Source organism: Oncorhynchus nerka, linkage group LG14 (assembly GCF_034236695.1).
Source record: "Oncorhynchus nerka isolate Pitt River linkage group LG14, Oner_Uvic_2.0, whole genome shotgun sequence".
Classification (NCBI taxonomy): Eukaryota; Metazoa; Chordata; class Actinopteri; order Salmoniformes; family Salmonidae; genus Oncorhynchus; species Oncorhynchus nerka.
In genome coordinates, this window is record NC_088409.1 from 59,852,104 (window position 1) to 59,876,314 (window position 24,211).

Here is a 24,211-nt window from a genome sequence, read left to right on the forward strand (position 1 = left end):
GAGAGTCCAGACTCCGCAAGGGACCACTATCCTGAGTTCCCCCGCCGGTTCCGGGCCGTGTTCGACCACCCACCAGAGGAACGAGTGCAGATCGGTGCTGGAGGAGCTCGTCTGGGAGTCGAGAGGGCAGGCAGAGCACTTCTCAGATACCCCAGGTGAGTCAGCACCAGACTCACCCAGAGCTCCCTGTTGGTCACATGTTCATACTAATCTATTTTCCTGAGTTTTCCCCCTCTTTCCAGCATAAGGCGCTAGTCGATTCAGGTGCAGCTGGGAACTTTATGGATCGCGGACTCGCTCTTAGTTTAGGGATTCTTCTGATGCCGATAGGCGAACCCTTCCCCGTGCACTCCCTAGATAGCTGACCGTTAGGGTCAGGGCTGGTCAGGGAGGCCACGGTTCCACTGGACATGGTAATGCAGGGGGGTCATAGGGAGCGGATTAGTCTCTTCCTTATTGATTTTTTAGAGGAAGCTTGGTCCGGTGGAGAGAAACTATGACGTGGGGGACCGAGAGCAGTTGGCTGTGGTAAAAGCTCTGAAGGTGTGGAGACATTGGCTTGAGGGGGCTAAACACCCTTTTCTCATCTGAACTGACCACCGTAATCTGTAGTACATCCGGGCAGCGAGGAGACTTAATCCTCGTCAGGTAAGGTGGGCCATGTTTTTCACCAGATTTAGGTTCACCATCTCCTATAGACCAGGTTCCCTTAACACTAAGGCCAGCGCGCTGTCCCGTCTCTATGACACAGAGGAGCGGTCCATCGATCCTACTCCCATACTTCCAGCTTCATGTCTGGTGGCACCGGTGGTATTGGAGGTGGACGCGGACATCGAGCGGGCGTTACGGTTGGAACCAGCGCCCCCACAGTGTCCAGCGGATCTTCAGTACGTGCCGCTTGGTGTTCATGACAAATTGATTCGGTGGGCCCATACACTACCCTCTTCGGATCATCCAGGAATTGGGAAGACAGTGCGGGGTCTTAGGGGGGGGGGGGTACTGGTGGCCCACTTTAGCGAAGGACGTGAGGTTTTATGTCTCCTCCTGTTCGGTGTGCGCTCAGAGTAAGGCTCCTAGACACCTGCCTAGAGGGAAGTTACAGCCGCTCCCCATTCCACAATGGCCTTGGTCACATCTGTCGGTGGATTTTCTCATTTTCTCACTGCGGAGGCCCTGTTTACCCACGTCTTCCGGCACTACGGGTTGCCTGAAGACATCGTTTCTGATCTGGGTCCCCAGTTCACGTCCCGAGTTTGGAGGGCGTTCATGGAGCATCGGGGTCTTGATCAGCCTGACCTCGGGTTTTCACCCTGAGAGCAATGCGCAGGTGGAGAGAGTGAACCAGGATGTGGGTAGGTTTCTGCGGGTGTATTGCCAGGACCGGCCAGGAGAATGGGCGAGGTAGGTCCCATGGGCGGAGGTGGCTCAAAGCTCACTCCGCCACACCTCCACGAACATGTCGCCTTTCCAGTGCGTGTTGGGCTACCAGCCGGTCCTGGCACCGTGGCATCAGAACCAGACCGAGGCTCCTGCGGTGGAGGAGTGGGTGCAGCGCTCAAAGGAGACCTGGAGAGCCGTCCAGGAATCTCTCAAACAGGCTGGTGGGCGGTAGAAGAGGAGCGCTGACCGCCACCGCCGTGAGGCCCCCGTGTTCGCACCGGGGGACTGGGTCTGGCTCTCGACCCGAAACCTGCCACTCCGCCTGCTCTGCCGGAAGCTGGGGCCGCGGTGTGTGGGGCCATTTAAAGTCCCGAGGAGGTTAAACAAGGTGTGTTATAGGTTACAGCTCCCTTCTTACTATCGCATTAACCCCTTGTTTCATGTGTCTCTCCTCAGACCGGTGGTAGCTTGTCCCCTGCAGGAAGGTGAGGTGCCGGAGGTCCCTCCGCCCCCTCTCGACATCGAGGGGTCCCCGTCGTACATGGTACGTTCCATTCTGGACTCTAGATGCCGGGTGAGGGGCCTGTAGTACCTCGTGGATTGGGAGGGTACTTTCCGGAGGAGAGGTGCTGGGTACCGATGGAGAACATCTTGGATCCATCACTGCTGAGGGATTTCCACCGCCTCCATCCAGATAGCCCTGCGTCTCGCCCTTCGGGTCGCCCTTGAGGCCGTGTCGGCACGCTGCGGGAGCCGCGCTTCGGGGGGGGGGGTACTGTCACGACTCCTCTCCCTGTTCGGGCGGCGCTCGGTGGTCGTCGTCACCGGTCTACTAGCTGTCACCGATTACTTTTCCCTTTTCTGTTGGTTTTGCCTTTATTGTTTTCACCTGTACCTTGTTTGTGGTTAATTCGGGGCTAGTTAAGCCTTCAGGCCCGCCTCCTTTTGTGCGGGCCTATTTTCTTTTCTGTCAGTGGAGGTTTGTGTTTTGTTCCATTACGGATTGTTTCGTGTCCCATTTTGTGGTAATTTGTGCCTGTTGTTTTTGGCTTGACCATTTTTGGAATAAATTATATCCTTTCTGGAACCTCTGCTCTCTGCGCCTGACTCCACACCTACCACTCCTAGCTAACGTGACACTTATACTCTGCTGGCCACTTCCCGGATGATGTGTTAAATGCTCTACAACAAAGTTTTTTTAATGTTCAACAAGCTTTTTCTGCCCTTAAACCCTGTTCTGAACACCTCTAAAACAAAGGACATGTGGTTCGGTAGAATAATGCGCATAGCTGATGTTTTGGAGGGGTCTGAGGTGTAGCTGTGTTGGAGTAGCCAAGGCGAATTTACCACTTCTGTTGAAGAGATCTTCATACCGAAGATAACACCTGTCAGTAATCATCTGAAACAAAGTGTAGAGTAGGGCAATATATTTAAAAAACATTCCATGTTCTAGATCTTGGGATTGGGTTTTCCTGTGGCCTTGGTCTCAACAGTTCTTTAAGGCATAACCACGGCCGTAAACTTGGGCAAATAACCTACTCTGCCAATTAAGCCTACAGTATGCAAGCAGTAAAGTAACTTTTGAGTTAATAACAACTGTATAAATTAGATATCTAACATAAACCAGGTAATTCATATAAGTAGCCTAATGCAATGAAATTATCTTTAACTTGTGCATATGGGGCATGACAAGAGTTTAAAAATGAACTAAATACCTAATCGCCATGTGGATCATGATTCTCAGGACAATATTTCTAAATATAGTTCAACCAGTAGAACTCTGACAATGTGGGAATCATCTAAATTACACAGTTTTTGCAATTAGTGGTTCTTATCAAAACAACAACAACAACAACAGCATATATTTAGATAAGACTAGATAGGCTACAGTCAGATGTGACGTGATAAGTTGTGTGGTTCACTCTTTGGTCTTGGAGAACAGTGAAGCACTACGAGTTGATATCAAGCAGCGTAAAGTTCCTTGTAATTACCCTGATTGTTCTACGCCTTGCCTCTACTTTCAAGATCGAGAAATTACAGATAGGCTTGGCATAAACAAACACTTTGGTGATTTTCTCCCACAAAATGCCGTCATGAAATAGATGGCCACTGAGGGGAATCATCTATTTAGGCGTTCGGAGTGTGTTTCAGAACTGAGGACATAGCCAACCAAAACAAACCATGTACCGTAATGGCCTCTTGCATGTTATGAAATGTAACCTAGTATGATCATTCAATCTAAGTCCTAGTATCCTTTCTGTTCCAATGGCCAGTCAAAGAATCGTTCATCATCTCCTCACCTGTCTTCGCCTGTTCTCAGCTAGCTCACACATAGCCCTGAGTTTTAGAAGCACACCTCTGCAATATGCAACCAGATGGAGAGATAGAGGTCAGAGTGCATCCATAAGTGAGATTGTTCCTTGGAAAGTGTCACGCCCTGGTCGTAATATATTGTGTTTGTCTTCCTTTATTTGGTCAGGCCAGGGTGTGACATGGGTTTATTGTGGTGTGTTTTGTCTTGGGGTTTTGTGGGGTGTTGGGTGTGTGGTTTAGTGGGGTTATCTAGCAAAGTCTATGGCTGTCTGGAGTGGTTCTCAATCAGAGGCAGGTGTGTATCGTTGTCTCTGATTGGGAACCATATTTAGGCAGCCATATTCTTTGAGTGTTTTGTGGGTGATTGTTCCTGTCTTTGTTTTTGCACCAGATAGGGCTGTTTCGGTTTTCACATTTCATTATTTTGTAGTTTCTTCATGTATAGTTTTTTTCCTTCATTAAAATATCATGAATCATCATCACGCTGCATTTTGGTCCGACTCTCCTTCACCACAAGAAAGCCGTTACAGAAAGACATCGCCCACAGGCGAAGTGTTGTCACCGAGCTCCTGGATATCTCAGTTTTCTCTCTGACTGTACTACTAACTTTCCGCTATTCTCTATTTACCATGGTGTCACAGTGAAGAAATTGCACACCAAAGCGCTGCTCCCTTTTTCTATGCAGGTAGATACTGAGATATGCATAAAGGTGTGCACACCCACATTTATTTTCTGTGTCGGGAAAGGTTGATTATATTACGTGTCAATAAACAGCATAAAGGTTGCGAAAACAGGTATTTTACATCTATTAATGGTTAAACATCATTAATAGATATAACATACTGTAATATTCCTCAAATATTCCTCAAAGCTTCCTCAAAGCTATCTGGTTCACCACATAACTTTAATAGTGGTTTAATGACTGTGACGGCTTGCAGGGCATGTATGTTGACATTGTGGCTGGAAAATCCAATACTTGTAAGGGTCTTCCCAGAAAAGGGAAGGGAGGGGGGGATCTTATCACAATGCAAATTTGTAACTTATCGTAGAAAACAGGAAGTAATGTGTTGCTGACTCATAACTTGGTCAAAATCCAGAAATCGTTTATGTGAGACAAAGACACTGTATCCCTGTGCTTGTAAATATCCATTAAACATGACATGACATAAACATTAAAGGTTAAATACCGTGCCACACTGAAAACATTCAGCCTCATAGTGAAACTGAGATGCAGAGGATTATAGCTTAGAATAAAGTCTGTCTTGCATAGTAGAAGTCGGAAGTTTATATACACCTTAGACAAATACATACAAACTCAGTTTTTCACAATTCCTGACATTCAATCCTAGTAAAAAAGTCCCTGTCTTAGGTCAGTTAGGATCACCACTTTATGTTAAGAATGAGAAATGTCAGAATAATAGTAGAGAGAATGATTTATTTCAGCTTTTATTTCTTTCATCACATTCCCAGTGGGTCAGAAGTTTACATACACTCAATTAGTATTTGGTAGCATTGCCTTTAAATTGTTTAACTTTGGTCAAACGTTTCAGGTAGCCTTCCATAAACTTCCCACGATAAGTTGGGTGAATTTTGGCCCATTCCTCCTGACAGAGCTGGGGTAACTGAGTCAGGTTTTAGGCCTCTTTGCTCGCACATGCTTTTTTAGTTCTGCACACACATTTTCTATAGGATTTTGGTCAGGGCTTTGTGATGGCCACTCTAATACCTTGACTTTGTTGTCCTTAAGCCATTTTGCCACAACTTTGGAAGTATGCTTGGGGTCATTGTCCATTTGGAAGACTCATTTGTGACCAAGCTTTAACTTCCTGACTGATGTCTTGAGATGTTGCTTCAATATATCCACATCATTTCCCTCCTCATGTTGCCATCTATTTTGTGAAGTGCACCAGTCCCTCCTGCAGCAAAGCACCCCCACATGATGCTGCCACCCTTGTGCTTCTCGGTCGGGATGGTGTTCTTCGGGATGCAAGCCTCCCCCTTTTTCCTCCAAACATAACGATGGTCATTATGGCCAAACAGTTCTATTTTTGTTTCATCAGACCTAAGGACATTTCTCCAAAAAGTACAATCTTTGTCCCCATGTGCAGTTGCATACCGTAGTCTGGCTTTTTTATGGTGGTTTTGGAGCAGTGGCTTCTTCCTTGCTGAGCGGCCTTTCAGATTATGTCGATATAGGACTCGTTTTACTGTGGATATAGATACCTTGTACCTGTTTCCTCCAGCATCTTCACAAGGTCCTTTGCTGTTGTTCTGGGATTGGTTTGCACTTTTCGCACCAAAGTATGTTGATCTCTAGGAGATAGAATGTGTCTCCTTCCTGAGCGGTATGATGGCTGCGTGGTCCCATGGTGTTTATACTTGCGTGCTATTTTTTGTACAGATGAACGTGGTACCTTCAGGCGTTTGGAAATTGCTCCCAAGGATGAACCAGACTTGTGGAGGTCTACATTTTTTTTTTTTTTGATTTTCCCATGATGTCAAGCAAAGAGGCACTGCGTTTGAAGGTAGGCCTTGAAATACATCCACAGGTACACCTCCAATTGACTCAAATTATGTCAATTAGCCGATCAGAAGCTTCTATAGCCATGACTTAATTTTCTGGAATTTTCCAAGCTTTTTAAAGGCACAGTCAACTTAGTGTATGTAAACCTCTGACTCACTGGAATTGTGATACAGCAAATTACACCTGAAATAATATGTCTGTAAACAATTGTTGGAAAAAGTTATGGTGTCATGCACAAAGTAGATGTTCTAACCGACTTGCCAAAACGATAATTTGTTAACAAGACATTTGTGGAGTGGTTGAAAAACAAGTTTTAATGACTCCAACCTAAGTGTATGTAAACTTCCGACTTCAACTGTATACCTGTTTTAGTAGGACTAAATGTCCAATGAAATCCCTATGGTATGCTTGAATAGTTACACAGTGCCATAGGTAACGATAGTATGGCATAACTAAACAGACGTGGAACAACACTACTTATTAATGTGGCCAAATGTATTCATTAGGCCTAGGTTAAGTATGTTTCCTTCAGCAACTTGTTACGAGAATATCTTAGCAATCTGAGTTCTCCTAGGAGAAGGAAGTCTTGGCAGGAAATCTGAGAGTCTCAGTTTCAGCCCTGTTACATGTTCCTTCAGGACAACCATCCCTCAACAACACCACTTTAGCAATATTTTAACACCCGTTGCCCTGGGCTTTCTTCCTTTCCCCCATCCACTGTTAGACTGGAAAGAGTCTGGTGAGTCAATGCTGACGGAGTCATAGAGGAAGTTAAACCGGAAGTTATTGTTTAGTCTTCTGAGACATTGCAAACACATTTGTTTTTTGGTTCCTAACTGTATCCCGTAATTACTACTTATTGTAAGCCACAGCTCTGATTGGAGCGCGTTTACAGAAAGAAACCAGTTTCATCTGAAGGGACTTGGAAAATCCCTCTCTTAAAGGTGGGTTGTTTTTTTTAAAAATAGGTTGATGTGTAGATGATAAAGGAAGAGATGTTTTCATGCCTCTTTATTGAAGTACGTTTTTCTGGCTTCGGTAGCCTCCCACTGTTAGACGTGGCTGACTGTATACCTCTTCAAGTCAGATGCCTAATCATAAGAAACTCACATACACTAACTCAAGAAAATATCAAGACCTACGGCTGGGTTCAACCCGTGTCGCTGATGTTCAGCGCTCGCGCCCTATTGAGATGTAAAAGTTCCTTTTTAGATTTGAGCCGACACATGCAGCGTTTACCCGTGAATGCTGGTCTCCGCTCACGCGGGAACATTGTCTTGAACTTTTATCACCCTGTAAAGCAGCTCTTCAGTGCTACGGATTGAAACCAGACCCTAGTACATGCAAGCCTACCTACACTTCCCCTTTGTCATCCATATGTAAGCCATTAACTCCGCTGTTTACTTGGTCGATGCTTACATATTTGCTGGAAACGAAGTATAGGTTTTTCCAGAATTGATGGTAAAAGTTGTGACTGTAAATGCCTTTTTCACATAGAAAAATAGAAAAAGTCACATACATGACCAAGTTGTTGACATACAGTGACCACCCACAGGGCACAGACGTGAATCCAACGTCTGTTCCACATCGGTTGAACATAAATTCATTGAAATTACGTGAAGCAATGTTAATTGTGTCCAAAAGTCCCAAACAGGAAAAACCTGTGTAGTTTACGATAGATACACAGTGTGACTCATTACAAAGGAACATTGTGGTTTCCCAGCACTGTGATCAAGGGACAAATACCTTTGCTCAACATCAGATCTAAACTCACGTCAGCCACATGCTAAGTGCACAAATACCCAATGATGTGGACGGGATTGTAGGGGCTTCTTCGGCCACATTGGGGACCTGTCTTTGAGAATGTGTCGAAACATTTACAGAAATGTTGAGAAATCCAAATGAGAGCAACAAACATGAATATCAGTACTGTGCTGACTTGGTGCTACCCAGACATGGGAAATGATCCGGAGTGCAAGGAATGTCCGTGTATTGGATGAAGAACTGTTGCTATTTACTCAGATATATAGTGGTTACGGATGAGTAGATCATTAGCTTAGTAATTCAATCTGGCCCATGGTAGAGGGCTTACTTGGAAAAGGGCCTAATCAGACCGGAAATTTCTGGAATGAAATAGATCACTGGAAGTCTGAGGCCGTTTTACAGTGATGCAATGCTGATCAGTGGCCTTTCTTCTCTTTGAGGATTGTTTCATTCCTGCCTAATACATTATTCACACAACAACAATTAAGTGATTAGAAAATCAGAAGGAAACGGGCTTTGCACGCTAGTTTTCCCTTTAGTGGAGAACAACCCATGCCACAGAAAGCTAGCTAGTGGTAAAACCAATGATGTGCGCATAAATAATTGGTTTAAACAGACTGAACCAAAACTATAGGAGCAACACAGCTTTTGCTGTCTCTCCCATTGGGTTCCAAACGTAACTAATTTGGAACCCAAATTCCTGTGGGGAAACAAGGGCATAACTCCAACCCCCCCTCCATCTCCACCACCACCACCATCACCCCCAAACCCACCCATCTTCCAACACACACCTCCCGTTCTGCAGTAGGCCAGTGTGGTGGAAGGGAGGTGGGTTGGCAGTGACAGTGCTCCAGCAATTTGCGCAATTAGGGTCAGGGCAGGGCTGTCAGCCCCCAGTGCAGCGCGGGGAGAGTCCATGTCAGCCTGCTCCTCGCTAATGAGCCGAGCGCCTTCCATTCAGACGCTCAGTAATTAAGAGCTGGTCCTATTCCAAGAAACGTTCTTCTCCCCCGCCATCTGTCAGCGTGGCAAGCAAGGAGCCCGCTTCGTATTGTTCTCTCCTCAGCTCTATTATGCATCAGTTTCTTTAACACTTTTTAAGCGCCAACTTCCAAATGAGAAGAGGAATCTCAGCCTGGCACTGAACCGTCCCCTCAGAGAGGGGGTAGCTGGGTTTGGACCCATCACAGTTATGTTAAGCACTTTGACTTTGAGGTGCGTTTGTGTTGAGGAAGGAGGAGTCGTTTTATAATCCATCGTTTGGCACAGGGGAGAGAAACTTCTTCAAACTGGGACTGTTTATACTAATTTCCCAGTTTGAAGAAGTTTCTCTCCCCTGTGCCAAACGATGGATTATAAAACGACTCCTCCTTCCCTGCCCAACCCCCTCCCCAGCAGCGCCTCTCTCACAACCACTTCAAGGACTTTCCTCCTCTCCTCCTTGCCTCCTCTCCTCTCACCTTTCTTCTCCTTTCCTCATCTCCCCTTTCTCTCTTCCTTTTCTCCTCCTCTCTTCTCTCCTCCTCTCCTTCCCTCTCCTCTCTTCCTCTCTCCCCTCAGTGAGGGCCCTGTCTGTCACAGATGGGCCATGCTCCAGGGCATGTCTTGATTAAAAGGGCTTCCACAGTGTTCAACACCCAGGGTCTCCGTCCTGAGTTCTGGAGAGCCACCTCCCACCTGGTGGCCTCAGTGCCCCTCTACCATTCCATTTAGCTCCCTTCTGTTATATGAAAACTTAATCATTAGCCGGGGGAGGTGGGGCGGGGGGGGGTTGTCTCCTTACAAGCCCCAGGATCCCCCTGGCCTCAACTTGTGCCTCCCATGGCTGCCCTTTCATCTGGATGGCAATATTAATTAGCCAGAACTGCTCAGTGCATTGTGGGGACAGGGTGGTGTCTGATGGGCCTCAGGATAGTGGATGGGGTTTTGGATTTAGTTTTTTGTAAATTGTAGTTTAGACATGCTGTCCCAAGACAAGCTGGTGGATCGTTATGGTGTGTTATGGTTGTGGTTTTGAAGTGTGCTCCGTATCCTGGTGGCCCTGGAGTGTGGTCTATGTCCTGGTGGCCCTGGAGTGTGCTCCGTATCCTGGTGGCCCTGGAGTGTGCTCCGTATCCTGGTGGCCCTGGAGTGTGCTCCGTATCCTGGTGGCCCTGGAGTGTGGTCTATGTCCTGGTGGCCTTGGAGTGTGCTCCGTATCCTGGTGGCCCTGGAGTGTGCTCCGTATCCTGGTGGCCCTGGAGTGTGGTCTATGTCCTGGTGGCCTTGGAGTGTGCTCCGTATCCTGGTGGCCCTGGAGTGTGCTCCGTATCCTGGTGGCCCTGGAGTGTGCTCCGTATCCTGGTGGCCCTGGAGTGTGCTCCGTATCCTGGTGGCCCTGGAGTGTGCTCTGTATCCTGGTGGCCCTGGAGTGTGCTCCGTATCCTGGTGGCCCTGGAGTGTGCTCCGTATCCTGGTGGCCCTGGAATGTGCTCCGTATCCTGGTGGCCCTGGAGTGTGCTCCGTATCCTGGTGGCCCTGGAGTGTGGTCTATGTCCTGGTGGCCTTGGAGTGTGCTCTGTATCCTGGTGACCTTGGAGTGTGGCCTCAAGTAAAGAAAGTAAAAGGGGATCTTGTTTAGACAAGGCATTGATGTGTCTGAGGTGAGGTTTTGGAGATAGGTAGTTGTAGCAGAGCGGCACCCGCTCACTGTTATTTCCTGTGTCTGTCGCATTGAGTCTGGTCTCTCCTGCACTCCACTGGCCCGGAATGTTCTCCCTTCATTATCAGCCTGCCCCAGCCCAGCAGGACACCCCTTCCTCAGCTCCAAGTCACTCCCCCACGCAGCCCCAGTCTCAGCCGCACAGATGAGGGGGGAGACAGACAGGCCAACAGACTCCCTCTCCAGCCAAGGTTAATTGACCCAGTTTGCGGCTGAGCATACTTGAGACGTAGCGGGTGTCCCCTGCTCAAGTTGCATGGCGGGAGTTGGCCAAGGATGGCGCCTAGATGTGTGAGGGCGCCAGCGAGGACCACCAACAGAGGGAAAGGATGTGGAGCACCCTGGTGGAGTGCCATCCTCTTGCATGATGCATTATTATTTACCCATATTAATTTTGGCCATTGATTTTGGCTAATCAAAGGGTGGCCTATCATTTAGACATATTGATTTTTAACTGTGAGGTATTTTTCTCATTGTTATTGAATTCTCAGGAAATACAGGGTGTGTGAAGAAGACAACTGGCAGACAACCTGGAATGACACTAAACGTTGAACTGCGCTTCCTGTTTTTTAAAAGTAACATAACATCATTTCTATGCTTAACCTGCCATGACATACAGGACAATTGAAAATGTTGTAGTTTTCCAGTTCAGACAGACTGAGAGGGCTCTCTGCCTGTGGTGCCTTTAGTTTGAGATGAATGGAACACAGTTGACCTTCCCATTCACTCAGACTGGGGATGGTGTTTACAAGTATTTTATCATCCATGGCAGAGCAGGGGTCAAAGTTCAAATAGCCAGCAAAGCTTCATTCTCACCCAATTGGCACACTGCCCAACCAAGTCTCTGACATGCTTTCACTTTCATTGTTTGTGGCACCAAGGACAAAACCACCCCGATAGAACGTTTGTGGAAATTACTCAAAAAGAGAGAGGTGGGCTTTCCTCACTCTTCTTTTATCTTTTAATTTTTTTCACGGTCATGCTCTCTTCTTCTGTTAATCTGCAGTTAGAAGTTCCAGTCAAAGCCGATTATTCCTTGCCCATTAAAGAGCCATTCATCTTAATTAATTTGAAAGTTAAACACAACAAATGGCCAAACAAAGTTCCCCATGGGTGACTTATAGTCGGCTGGAATACATTTGAATCTTTTTGTTAATGTGTCACCTTGTCAGTGACCCGTGGCACATGTCATGAAACGGAACCTAAGAGCCGAGATAGTTTCACTTCGCTGGCTGGTATCAGAAAGTGAGATTCAAAAGGTGTGGATTATAGGAAAGAAGAAATATAGAACAGAAATGAAAGACAAACATGGAATCATCTCCTATCATAGAATAGACATTGTGAAAGAGTCTATAAATACTTTATATATGGTGGTGAACGACTATCGGCACAGAACAACGCATGCCTGTCAAGAGTACAGACTGCTCAGTTTACTGTACTACAGCTAGGTCAATACTACTTTTCTTGATTCTGCAAAGTTATACTGAAGGCAACTCACTCCTTTGGCCGTTTGAAATACTCTTGATTTATTACTGTGCTTACTTCAACATCTGATAGGGAGAGAAAAAAAGTAATGGGGGCTCTGACTTACTGGTCTCCATTAAGATAAACAAACTGTAAGTGGTGAAAAAGGAGATGTTATCTGGGAAGAATTCCAGCTCTTAAAAATGAAGAGCCTGCCATATGTAGAAGCTGCTTACTTGTGTAACAATAATAATAAGCATTTTTATAAGCCCAGGACTCAATCTGAGGCGTGTTATATGTGTTAAATATGTTACATGTTATACACTGTGCTAAATTTGAGTCTGACTTCTTCTTTGTGCGTATGTGTGTGCGTATGTGCGTGCGTGCGTGTGTGTGTGTGTCTAGTCTGGAGGAGACAGACGTGTTAACATCTAGTGATCCACCCTGCATGTTCACCTCTGCCACCAATGAGGAATTGAACAAAGGAGAAGAAAAACACTAGCTGTCTCACTCTCGCTGAGCGGAGAGCACTGATTGGACCACTCTGTCACTCTTACTTCCTAACTCTCTGTACATTCCAACATGGAAGGAATGTCCAGCTCCATCCAGTGTGTCTTAGTGCTGTGACTCGCCACATATGGTCTATGTTAACAACTAACGATAGAACAAGACATGGGGAGCAGCTTGCTAATGTCTCTCTTTGGCACTTGGGAGTGTGATCATGAGGGCTGAGGTATTTTCTGTCTGGCTGCCTTGGCATGGAGCCCTGGGCTTGACAATCACAACTTGTCAGTCGTCCTGGTCTCCTGGTCTCTCATATTTACATGTGTTATTACTCTACTATATGGTTGAATGACCTGAATTATTATACCAAACTATTTTTGGGGCATGACAGCAGCAGTGGAGTGGACGGATTTGATGTCTATTTCATGTGAGACACATCACATTGCATATCCAGCCCTATAAATGCCTTTCTTTTCCAGAGAAACATGATTCGGCTACAAAGGTTTATTTGTGATAGATGTTTGTGGACAGAAAAAAGACATTGATTTGTTTGTTTTGTTATTAGTCTTGACATTTGGTGTGAGTAGGCCTACTGAAATGTTCTTGTTGTTGGCAGCAATCTTTCTAGCCCACAAATGCTTTTAATGGTTCAAATGTAAAGGTCAGCAAAGAGAATGATTCAAGTCTTGGGCTATTTAAATACATGAGCAAGGCAAGCATCACAGCTGCCAGTAATGTAAACAAATTCAAACCGTTGCTAACAAATGATCAGCTATTTTTATTGACCCTTTATTGAACTAGGCAAGACGACGCTGGGCCAATTGTGCGCCGCCCTATGAGACTCCCAATCACGGCCGGTTGGGATACAGCCTGGAATCAAGCCAGGGTCTGTAGTGACACCTCTAGCACTGAGATGCAGTGCCTTAGACTGCTGCGCCACTCGGGAGCAAGGATCCATGATGCACAAATGGTATGTTTTTGTTGATGAAGAGAAAGACCCTTCATTTTGTTCACGTGGAAACCTGTTGCCTAGAAGTTATATAAATATGAATAATTCTGAACCCCATTATAGATCGGGATTTTATAACACCAGGTTCATTCAGAAGGAACAGTTTTTGAGTCCCATGGACTATTATCTAATAACGGTTTTGGAAAAATAGCATGCAGGAAATACAGAGCAGTTCACTGACTCATGATACACAAACCAGCTTTCCAACTGATAGCTGATAACGGTCAGAGCTGACCCATACTATAACTAGACTACTCACAATGCACACATTGTCCACCTAAGTAGTAGCCTCTGTTTCCTTGCTATCTGAAAGGGATGGTGCCATCTAGTGTCAAAGGACCACTATAACAACGTCCGCAAAGCATGTTTGATTTGCATGTAATACATTGTATTGGACAGTATAGTGATGGTCAGGCTACTCAGGAGCATACAGGCTAGTAGCCTGTTATAATCATCAGGTTTAAGATTCCATTATGTAATGGATTAGTGTAGGTAGCAAGCTATTAGGGATGATTTAAGGACTCCCGAGTGGCGCAGCTGTCTAATGTGCTGCATCGCAGTGGAGGCTTCACTGCACTCCCTAGTTTTAATCCAGGCTGTATCATATGGCTATGATTGGGAGTCCCATAGGGTGGTGCACAGTTGGCCACAATTGGCCAAGAACAAAGGATTTGTTCTTAACTGATTTGCCTAGTTAAATAAAAGTTATGTTTAAAATACATAGCTATAATGCAAATATATTAATCAAAGATACACTTTGCAATATATAATTGCTATCCATGTTGGATAGTAAATCCAGGCTATTGATAAAATTCCATATCATTCTTGGAGATCTGTTGTAGGAACAGACTTTGAATGTGTGTTCTTGAAAACATATAAGTCACGACCCCATTGGTCATTTGGACCCCTTGGTTTAACTGCCGTTGGGTAGATATGTCTGTCATTAGCCCTGAACTGCCTGACTTGACGTTCAATAAACCCTTGCCGAGGATACTAAAGTTTGTTTCATAGCTACATTCGTTTATCATTTCTAAACAACAGGCAATGGGAAGTTAATGGGAAATTCTGAAGTTCCCGGACCTGACGTTTATTTATCGAGTGAAACAGATGTTATTGTTTTTTTCCTGTGGAAATGGGCTCGACAAACTCCACCCTGTCAAAAATTCCAAACGTCGAAGAATTAATGCAAGAAACGGGTTGTAAGTTCTCCGGCGGGCAGGACTGTAATTTAGGCTACTATAAAAATTGTATTGAGATTGTCATGATTATACAATGACTTCATAGTTTATGCCAAATTCGAAGACAAATCTTTGAGTAGGCGTATAACGGATGTCATTATAGATGTTATTGTGACAGCTGTATGGAGCCCAGCTTTTCTTTTGCCTTTGTTATATTTTTTCATCAAAGTTTTAAAGCGCAGATATGTTGAAATGTGTGCAAATTAATAATCGCTTTTGCAACCATAAGATTGATGTTTGACAGGTGCGCAAATTGCGCGCGCAACTTTGGCTGATCAAAATACGCATGCGTCTTACCCAACCAAATACAGTATTGGATGTCTAAGTTTTGAACAGAGAGTTATATTGACATATACATGTGGCTTTGAGAAGTTGTGGGTAAATTAATAATTTGGCCTTTAGGCTACTTTTATAAATGCTTGAATAATTCATGGAGTGTTTGCTTGAGTGGTATCCAGAGCAATGAACTGGCCTCTATGGTTATTGCATATATTGATTAAATTATTTGGTGTGCCACTGTCCTGCCCCATTACCAATAGCATGAATCTATGGTTCTCTTGTTTTCTCTTTATCATAGTCACCCCTGCACACATTGTTCGACTTTATGACCGTTTCGAAGCATTGGACAAGGAGAAGACCGGTCATCTCCGGTAAGTGGTGGGATCATGTCAGTTTTATGGAGTTGACTAAAACAGTGCATTTCAGAATAACTTATGTCTGGATGTATTGTCTTTGTTTTATCCCCATTACTGTGAAGCCCACAGGATTTTGGAGCCATTAATAGGTTGGCGATGAACCCCATTGGGGATCGGATCATTGGGGCTTTCTTCTCTCCAGGGTACAGAACAACATTTCTTACATGTTTGAGTAACGTTACTGACTTGATAACCTCACCAATGAAATGGTAAGGTAAAGGTTAATGTTAATTTTCGCGGTAATAAAAAAGTCCATTCTTTTTCTTGGTCTCCTTAAAACAACAGAGAGCACAATCAACAAGATTAAATATTTATTCAAGTTCAGTTGATTCTGTGCACCAATTTCTATTTTATTTTTTATAAACTGTCCATGTACCCTGTACTTTTGGAATGTAAGCAGGTTCTGGTATTAAAAGAATATCTCTCAGACAGGAAACGGTGGACTTCCACTCCTTTGTGAGGATCCTGGCCCACTTCCGGCCTGCGGACAAAAAACATCCCAAAGATCCCAGTATGCCTGAACCTGTCAACAGTAGGACCAGTAAACTCAAGTGTGAGTCCTCTGGCAAATATATATTTTTTCGTGGTTACCTCAAAATAGATTTTAGCAGTCAAATTCAACTCAGTCAGTTCTGCCCTGATTTATCTCTTTCCTTTCAGTTGCTTTCCAACTGTATGACCAGGACAAGGATGGCAAAATCTCCAGAGCAGAGCTTCTACAGGTCTGTAATAACTGTTGGCGTTACTGACAACACAATATACCGCCAATAAGTTAGTGATGCAAATTGTTTCTCATACCAAACCAGGTCTGGTATGCCCCTGCAATTGATGGCTAGAATGCCTATACCCTATACCAGAGTTATTCAAATCTTACCCTACGAGGTCCGGAGCCTGCTGGTTTTCTGTTCTACCTGATAATTAATTGCACCCACCTGGTGTTCCAGGTCTAAATCAGTCCCTGATTAGAGGGGAACAACAAAACAAGAAGTGGAACTGGCTTCAAGGTCGGGATTTGAATTTGAGGGCCCTATAGAATGAAGCCCATTCTCCAATGGGTTTGGGATGTGATTGACAGCTGAGGGTGATTGACAGGTGCTGCGGTCCATGCTGGAGATGCAGGTGACGGAGGAGCAGCTCGAGAGCATCGCCGACCGCACCATCCAGGAGGCTGACCTGGACAAGGACGATGCCATCTCTTTTGAGGAGTTCCGCAAGGTACCACTGGGTAGAGCTCGAAGACTGACATATCAACATGGGCCCATTGCAGCACAGTGCACCCAGAATACTAAGTCAACCACATAGAAAATGATGTTGGCCATTGCTGTAGTCAAACAGCATACTGTACATTGTACGATGACAGTATTTTTGCCTTATCCTCTCATATTCAGTGGCTGCATGTGCTGTATTTGATTGTGTTGTAATATACCAATTCCACTATTCGTCGGTCTAACTTTGGCTTTTCTTTTTCCCTACAGTCCCTGGAGAAGGTAAACATTGACCACAAGATGAGCATTCGCTTCCTGCGCTAGCTGGTTGCACTGGGTCAAGTGACCGTTCCCAGAGATGTAGGCCACTTTGTGTCTACTCATCCCTCCGTGGTAAAAACAAGGCTTCTGCAGGGAAATATGACGACATTACTGATTCTTTTAACTGGACGATTAACACTAAATACATTAAATGACTGACGAATATGCTGTGACTTCATATGTTTACTGTATACTGGCGTATGGGGATCATGTTCCAACGTATAACTGCATAGGACTAATGTATAATGACGTAGTAACTGCTTTTATATAATACAGTCAAATGTAATTTAATATTTTTTTTGTAGTTGTCGCAGAACCTACATTTTCAATTGGGTTCGTTTTTACAAGGGCAAACAAGCTTTTATGAAGGGAAGCCGATACTTGAAGTTCACTTTTCCTTGTAAGTAAGACTTGACTGCAATAAGTCTCTAGATGTAGCAGCCGTTGTCTAATTACACGGAACATGAGAACTATGAAAGTGATACAATATTTCTACAAATAAATATTTGTGTAAATGATATCATTCATTTATTGAGTTGCTCATGGGGAGAAAAGCCCATGAAAGCTCAAGCTTGGCTATAATTGTGATTCAATAGATTTGATTTAGAGAGAATGACAGTACAACAAATCGAACGTCTACATTTTGAGCCAGAGTAAAGAAAGGGTGTGTTTTGTGACTTACTGGATAGCATTGAACTAATGTGTGCCAAATGTATTTCTCAAATCTATGCTTTTTTTTTGTCAGAAACATGGAATCTTAATTAAATAACCCTGTTGGTATTTGTGTGGAGTATTGTTTTGCAACCGATTTTCATATTTCAAGTATCAGTACATTTAGCTTTTTGATGTTACTGATTCAAATAGCCACACCGCTTGTTGCTATCTACGGCCAAATAACACAGGGATATTTCCAAAGCTTGTTCCGTGTGAAATGTTCCTTAATTCCTCTGATTGAACACAGAGTGGCAGGAATCGATATTCTCACTGAGGTTAAGTGAATTAACACATGGACGATAGAGGGAAATATTTCTGAAGTGGTTTACATTTACACACTGACATTCAGGCTTGCCATGAGACAGAGGCATAATGGAGAGATTTATTCTGTACAGAAATTGTACCATGACATTAGAAGAAGTTCATAAAGTGGAATTGATTTAAACAATAAACACATGCATTAGCAGGGCTTCCTCATTTGCCCTTAGGCTGACAGGCACATAGAATCCAGAATAAGCAGTATCCGGTGCCTAAATAGAACAGAAAGACACAATGATTAGAACATGTGATACGGCATAGAAAACCAGCACCACAATACTCCAAATGTACAGAGTGCGTTTATGGAGGCATGTAACAGGTACCTGCGAGGGTGATGGACATTGTTAGACGGTAGAGAAGGACATCAGTGGTCCCTCCCTTGATGTGGACTGGCAAGCCGTTGTCTGCCTACAACCGAAGTCAGGGTTTAAATACCTATTCATGATCATGAATCATTGGAGGCTTTTATTGTAAGCCAAAAATGACTTTGTGATATGTGATGATAAAACCAGACTGAATTGCATTCCAGACCATTAATCTGAAGAACAGAACAACTATCCCCTCTGAGGTGCCACCCAACAATGGTGGCAATTCATCAATCTTGCAACATGACACATACAGTAGATCCCAATCAGGTCAATGTTGCTCTAAAGTACTTGATTAAACATGTTCTGCATACATTGATGAACGTTGTGATAAAGATGACTTTTGTCTGCTGCCAAAATCACATCTTGTTGACATTGTTGACTGCCAATAAACATCTAAAATCCACTGTTGTTAAGACGCCTCTTGTTTTCTTAGTTTGGGATTGTTTCTCATCCATGTGTCCTAATGATGTCATGCTCACCTGGAATAGCTTCTGATGATCTGGCACCTTGTTCTTCATCTGTTTGGTTGTTGTGCTGAAGGCGCTGGTAGCCAGCCGGGGCAGCTTCTGAAAGGATCCCACAGTCACAAAATCACCTCTGTGCCAGCAAAGGATGTGAAAGCTAGATTGAAAATACAGGGTTTATACCAAAACATACCTTTACATCCCTTACGGCCAAATTTGCAAAATAAATTGGTTGGATTCTTGATGGGACATGCTGACTGAGCGGCTGAGGCTAGGTGCTGTTTTCATAGGGTTTCCAGTAGATTAAATCATTTGATAATAAGATAACATAGTGTGGCATTTACCTTTTCGATTCAACACCTGTTTTTCTATTTCACTTTTAGAGGGATGTGATACTAGCCTGTTGTTTCTTGTATGAGGAAAGAGCTATGGAATACTCTTTGGGTTACTCTTACTTCCCTGTCCGTTGAAATAGTGTTCGTCATGACAACAACTGCTATTGTATACAGTCTTGGTTATGAGAGGAAGTACCCCCTAACTGTTGTAGACATTTTGAGTGGTTTGCATACACCCCAAAAATTGACAGTCGCAAACGTTCCTTTTTCTTTCAACGGCATGCAGGGGGGAAATTACACAGACTTTGAAGTGTGTATCACCTTCTTCACTATGTTTTAGACCTTCTGAGTGAATATACAATTTTGGCAATCGTAGATACGCTTTCCATCCGAAGTGATGCTAGTATCAAAGACAGCTGGGTTGTCACATCAAATATGCTAGATTAAATCAACATCCTCCAAGATATAAAAACCAACCAAAAGCCTCCTCAGGCAGAGATTAAACCAGGCAGAGATTCAACTTCCTTTGACGGATAATCTGTCACTCCTAATGAAATATGAAATCAGACCGATATTCTGTAAAAGGACACTGTCGAGTGCAAACCGGTATTTAACCATGATTGTCAATTAGATAAACAGTTGAAAATCAGGGTCAACCCATACCATTTGTTCTGACCCATTATGTTCATTCCTTATAACAGGACTATTTCGAGCCTGGGCTCAAATCCAGAGTGTCTGGTGGCACAGCTAACACTGCGATGCAGTGCCTTCGACCACTGCGCCACCAGGGGGGCCTCTTTTGAAGTGTTTAATCTATTGGTCTTTGTATCACATCAACATTCTCTGTGAGGTCAATCTCTTACTACTTTTTCCTATCACAGGCAAAACCTTTTCATTTCATTGAAGACCATTTCGTATACTTGTGTTGACTTGGGTTCTGTCCCTTTAAGAGAACAGGTTCCACCGTGTAATATCTACCAAGGTCAAATTGGAGGCCTGAACCAGGGGGCGAGAACTGGCATTGCCGCCAGCCAATGACTGCCACTCAACCTGTGACCTCAACCAATTAGATTACATATTTTGGAGGGAGAGAGGAACCCTTCTCCTTGGACTGAATTCCATGTGTGTGTGTGTATACGTGTGTGCGTACATATGTGGAAGCTATTTGTGGACACGGCACAGTTCGCTTAGAGAAATCATAAAGGACCGATAGAGGAAATGTGAATCAATAACAATATACAAGTATAATATACCATCGCATTTTTCCACCTCACCGAGAAGTGAGAGGGGCGTAATTGAAACGATATGACCTCTCAGTCGGAGCTTGTAAACTACATTTACATTTACATTTAAGTCATTTAGCAGACGCTCTTATCCAGAGCGACTTAAAAATTGGACTACATATTTTAAAAGATCAATAAGACCCAGTTTTGTATTACATTTTCATCTGAATGACAATATGAGTCCAATACGACCTCACAGAGAGATCATCTAGACAGATAGTAATATGTCTCTGTTAACTGCATTTCTCTAGAATGATGTCAGAATCTCCTGGGACCACCCTTCTTGTTTTACTATCTAAAGTGGCGTATATGCTGGCCTAACTCTCAGTCGACCACCGGGGCAGAGACGAGGCCCGCAACAGGTTATTTGAGGCCATAGCCCGTCTAACTTATCCCCCACACATACTGGAATGTATTTATTTATTTGATACTTAGCAACAAGTAATCAGGAAGACAGATATCACTGCAAATTTAATAAAAGGTGGTACAAAGGTCAGTCCAACTGTACTTCTCTTTACAAATAAAGATCAATAATCTATTAATAATATTTTAACTCTTTATATTATTCAGATTACTACTGGCAGCAGATAAAACAGAAACATTTGGAGAGAAAACAAATATTTTTTTACCAGTAGGCGATTCATGGTGGAGGTTGTACTCGGTGTGAAGCCTCTTGCTGCTTGTCTAGCCGCGGCCTGTTCAAGGGCGCAGTCACATATTGCAGCATTTCTGAATCCGAGCCAAACTATGGTCACCAGGAGAGACCAAACTCTGCTCAAGCCTTCCCTCCAATGGTCTACAATTGCTTCTTTGGTAGCCGTTGTTCACATTGATTTCTGCTCTCACACATCATTAAAAAGTATGTATATCTATATAGGTATGTGTATATGTATGCATATGTGTATGTAAGTGTATGTATATGGAGATATATATATATACCAAAAAAAAAGATATGGGAGATTGGAAATGATGCAGACAATTACATTGATGGAAGCAACAATCTTTCCGCAATATTAAGCTGATCCACCTCTTTAAAATGTATTTTTAAAAACAACATACCTCAGGCAGTAAGAAGCTCTCATCCATTTATATGCAGATGATACAGTCTTATAAACAGCCCCGGATTTTGTGTTAAACGCTCTACAACAAAGCTTTCTTATGCTTCGAACACACTGACAGCGTCATTGCGCAAAATAGTACACAGCATCATCTGGATGTGTGCAACAAAAGTTCAACATTGACATTCACCAACATTCACCAACGTACTGTCTGCACCACACAGAACACACTGCAACTGCCTCTGCAACACTATGCTGCAAGGCAAAAACACAGCGTTTCATTGGAAATGAATGTCATTCTAGTGTACCAATTCTGGCGTCTGTGTTTTTGAAGCTTTAGAGTCCAACAAGCTTTCTCTGCCCTTAACCTTGTTCTGAACATCTCCAAAACATTGTGGTTTGATAAGAAGAATGCATTTCTCCCCACCCGTGTGATTCATACCTCTGAGGGTTTAGAGCTTGAGGTAGTCACCTCATTCAAGTACTTGGGAGTATGGCTAGACGGTACACTGTCCTTCTCTCAGGACATATCAAAGCTGCAGGCTAAAGTTAAATCTAGACTTGGTTTCCTCTATCGTAATCGCTACTCGTTCACCACAGCTGCCAAACTAACTCGGATTCAGATGACCATCCTACCCATGCTAGATTAGGGAGACTTAATTTATAGATCGGCAGGTAAGGGTGCTCTTGAGTGGCTAGATGTTCTTTACCATTCGGGCCATCAGATTTGCCACCAATGCTCCTTATTGGACACATCACTGCACTCTATACTCCTCTGTAAACTGGTCATCTCTGTATACCCGTCGCAAGACCCACTGGTTGATGCTTATTTATAAAAAACCCTTAGGCCTCACTCCCCCCTATCTGAGATATCTACTGCAGCCCTCATCCTCCACATACAACACCCTTTCTGCCAGTCACATTCTGTTAAAGGTCCCCAAAGTACACACATCCCTGGGTCGCTTCTCTTATAGTTGCAGCGACTGGAACAAGCTGCAAAAACTGGAGAAAAAAAACGTTTTATCTCCATCTCTTCATTCTAAGACTCAATCACGGACCCTCTTCCTGACAGTTGTGGCTGCTTTGCGTGATGTATTGTTGTCTTTACCTTCTTGTGAGATAGGGCCCTCATGGGCGTGGAAATTTGTGTGTGTGTGTGTGTGTGAGATAGGACCCTCATGGGCGTGGAAATGTGTGTGTGTGTGTGTGAGATAGGACCCTCATGGGCGTGGAAATGTGTGTGTGTGTGTGTGAGATAGGACCCTCATGGGCGTGGAAATGTGTGTGTGTGTGTGTGAGATAGGACCCTCATGGGCGTGGAAATGTGTGTGTGTGTGTGTGTATGAGATAGGACCCTCATGGGCGTGGAAGTGTGTGTGTGTGTGTGTGTGTGTGTGAGATAGGACCCTCATGGGCGTGGAAATGTGTGTGTGTGAGATAGGACCCTCATGGGCGTGGAAATGTGTGTGTGTGTGAGATAGGACCCGCTCGGCTGCCCGAACAGGGCTCCGGGCAGCCGAGCGGAAATGGAGGAAAACTCGCCTCCCTGCGGACCTGGCATCCTTTCACTCCCTCCTCTCTACATTTTCCTCTTCTGTCTCTGCTGCTAAAGCCACTTTCTACCACTCTAAATTCCAAGCATCTGCCTCTAACCCTAGGAAGCTCTTTGCCACCTTCTCCTCCCTCCTGAATCCTCCCCCCCCCCCTCCTCCCTCTCTGCAGATGACAGATGACTTTGCTAAGTCAAACGACACCGCTGGTTCTGCTCACACTGCCCTACCCTGTGCTCTGACCTCTTTCTCCCCTCTCTCTCCAGATGAAATCTCGCGTCTTGTGACGGCCGGCCGCCCAACAACCTGCCCGCTTGACCCTATCCCCTCCTCTCTTCTCCAGACCATTTCCGGAGACCTTCTCCCTTACCTCACCTCGCTCATCAACTCATCCCTGACCGCTGGCTACGTCCCTTCCGTCTTCAAGAGAGCGAGAGTTGCACCCCTTCTGAAAAAACCTACACTCGATCCCTCCGATGTCAACAACTACAGACCAGTATCCCTTCTTTCTTTTCTCTCCAAAACTCTTGAACGTGCCGTCCTTGGCCAGCTCTCCCGCTATCTCTCTCAGAATGACCTTCTTGATCCAAATCAGTCAGGTTTCAAGACTAGTCATTCAACTGAGACTGCTCTTCTCTGTATCACGGAGGCGCTCCGCACTGCTAAAGCTAACTCTCTCTCCTCTGCTCTCATCCTTCTAGACCTATCGGCTGCCTTCGATACTGTGAACCATCAGATCCTCCTTCCACCCTCTCCGAGTTGGGCATCTCCGGCGTGGCCCACGCTTGGATTGCGTCCTACCTGACAGGTCGCTCCTACCAGGTGGCGTGGCGAGAATCTGTCTCCTCACCACGCGCTCTCACCACTGGCGTCCCCCAGGGCTCTGTTCTAGGCCCTCTCCTATTCTCGCTATACACCAAGTCACTTGGCTCTGTCATAACCTCACATGGTCTCTCCTATCATTGCTATGCAGACGACACACAATTAATCTTCTCCTTTCCCC

General features: G+C 44.6%; 2 protein-coding genes across 2 annotated transcripts; one reads left to right on the plus strand and one right to left on the minus strand.

Moving 5' to 3' along the window:
- Window positions 1-14,387: 14,387 nt before the first annotated feature.
- On the plus strand, window positions 14,388-17,898 carry LOC115141571 (calcineurin B homologous protein 2-like). The gene is made up of 7 exons (XM_029680566.2): window positions 14,388-14,858; window positions 15,475-15,547; window positions 15,655-15,735; window positions 16,021-16,145; window positions 16,253-16,314; window positions 16,685-16,807; window positions 17,068-17,898. The coding sequence occupies exons 1-7, from the start codon at window positions 14,792-14,794 to the stop codon at window positions 17,119-17,121; spliced, it is 585 nt and encodes a 194-aa protein (XP_029536426.2). The 5' UTR covers window positions 14,388-14,791; the 3' UTR covers window positions 17,122-17,898.
- Window positions 17,899-18,200: 302 nt separating this feature from the next.
- LOC115141572 (cytochrome c oxidase subunit 7A2, mitochondrial) lies at window positions 18,201-21,338 on the minus strand. Its single transcript, XM_029680567.2, has 4 exons — window positions 21,230-21,338; window positions 18,998-19,084; window positions 18,474-18,558; window positions 18,201-18,362 (listed from the first exon to the last, which is right to left on the minus strand). The coding sequence occupies exons 1-4, from the start codon at window positions 21,242-21,244 to the stop codon at window positions 18,307-18,309; spliced, it is 243 nt and encodes an 80-aa protein (XP_029536427.1). The 5' UTR covers window positions 21,245-21,338; the 3' UTR covers window positions 18,201-18,306.
- Between the last annotated feature and the right edge of the window lie 2,873 nt (window positions 21,339-24,211).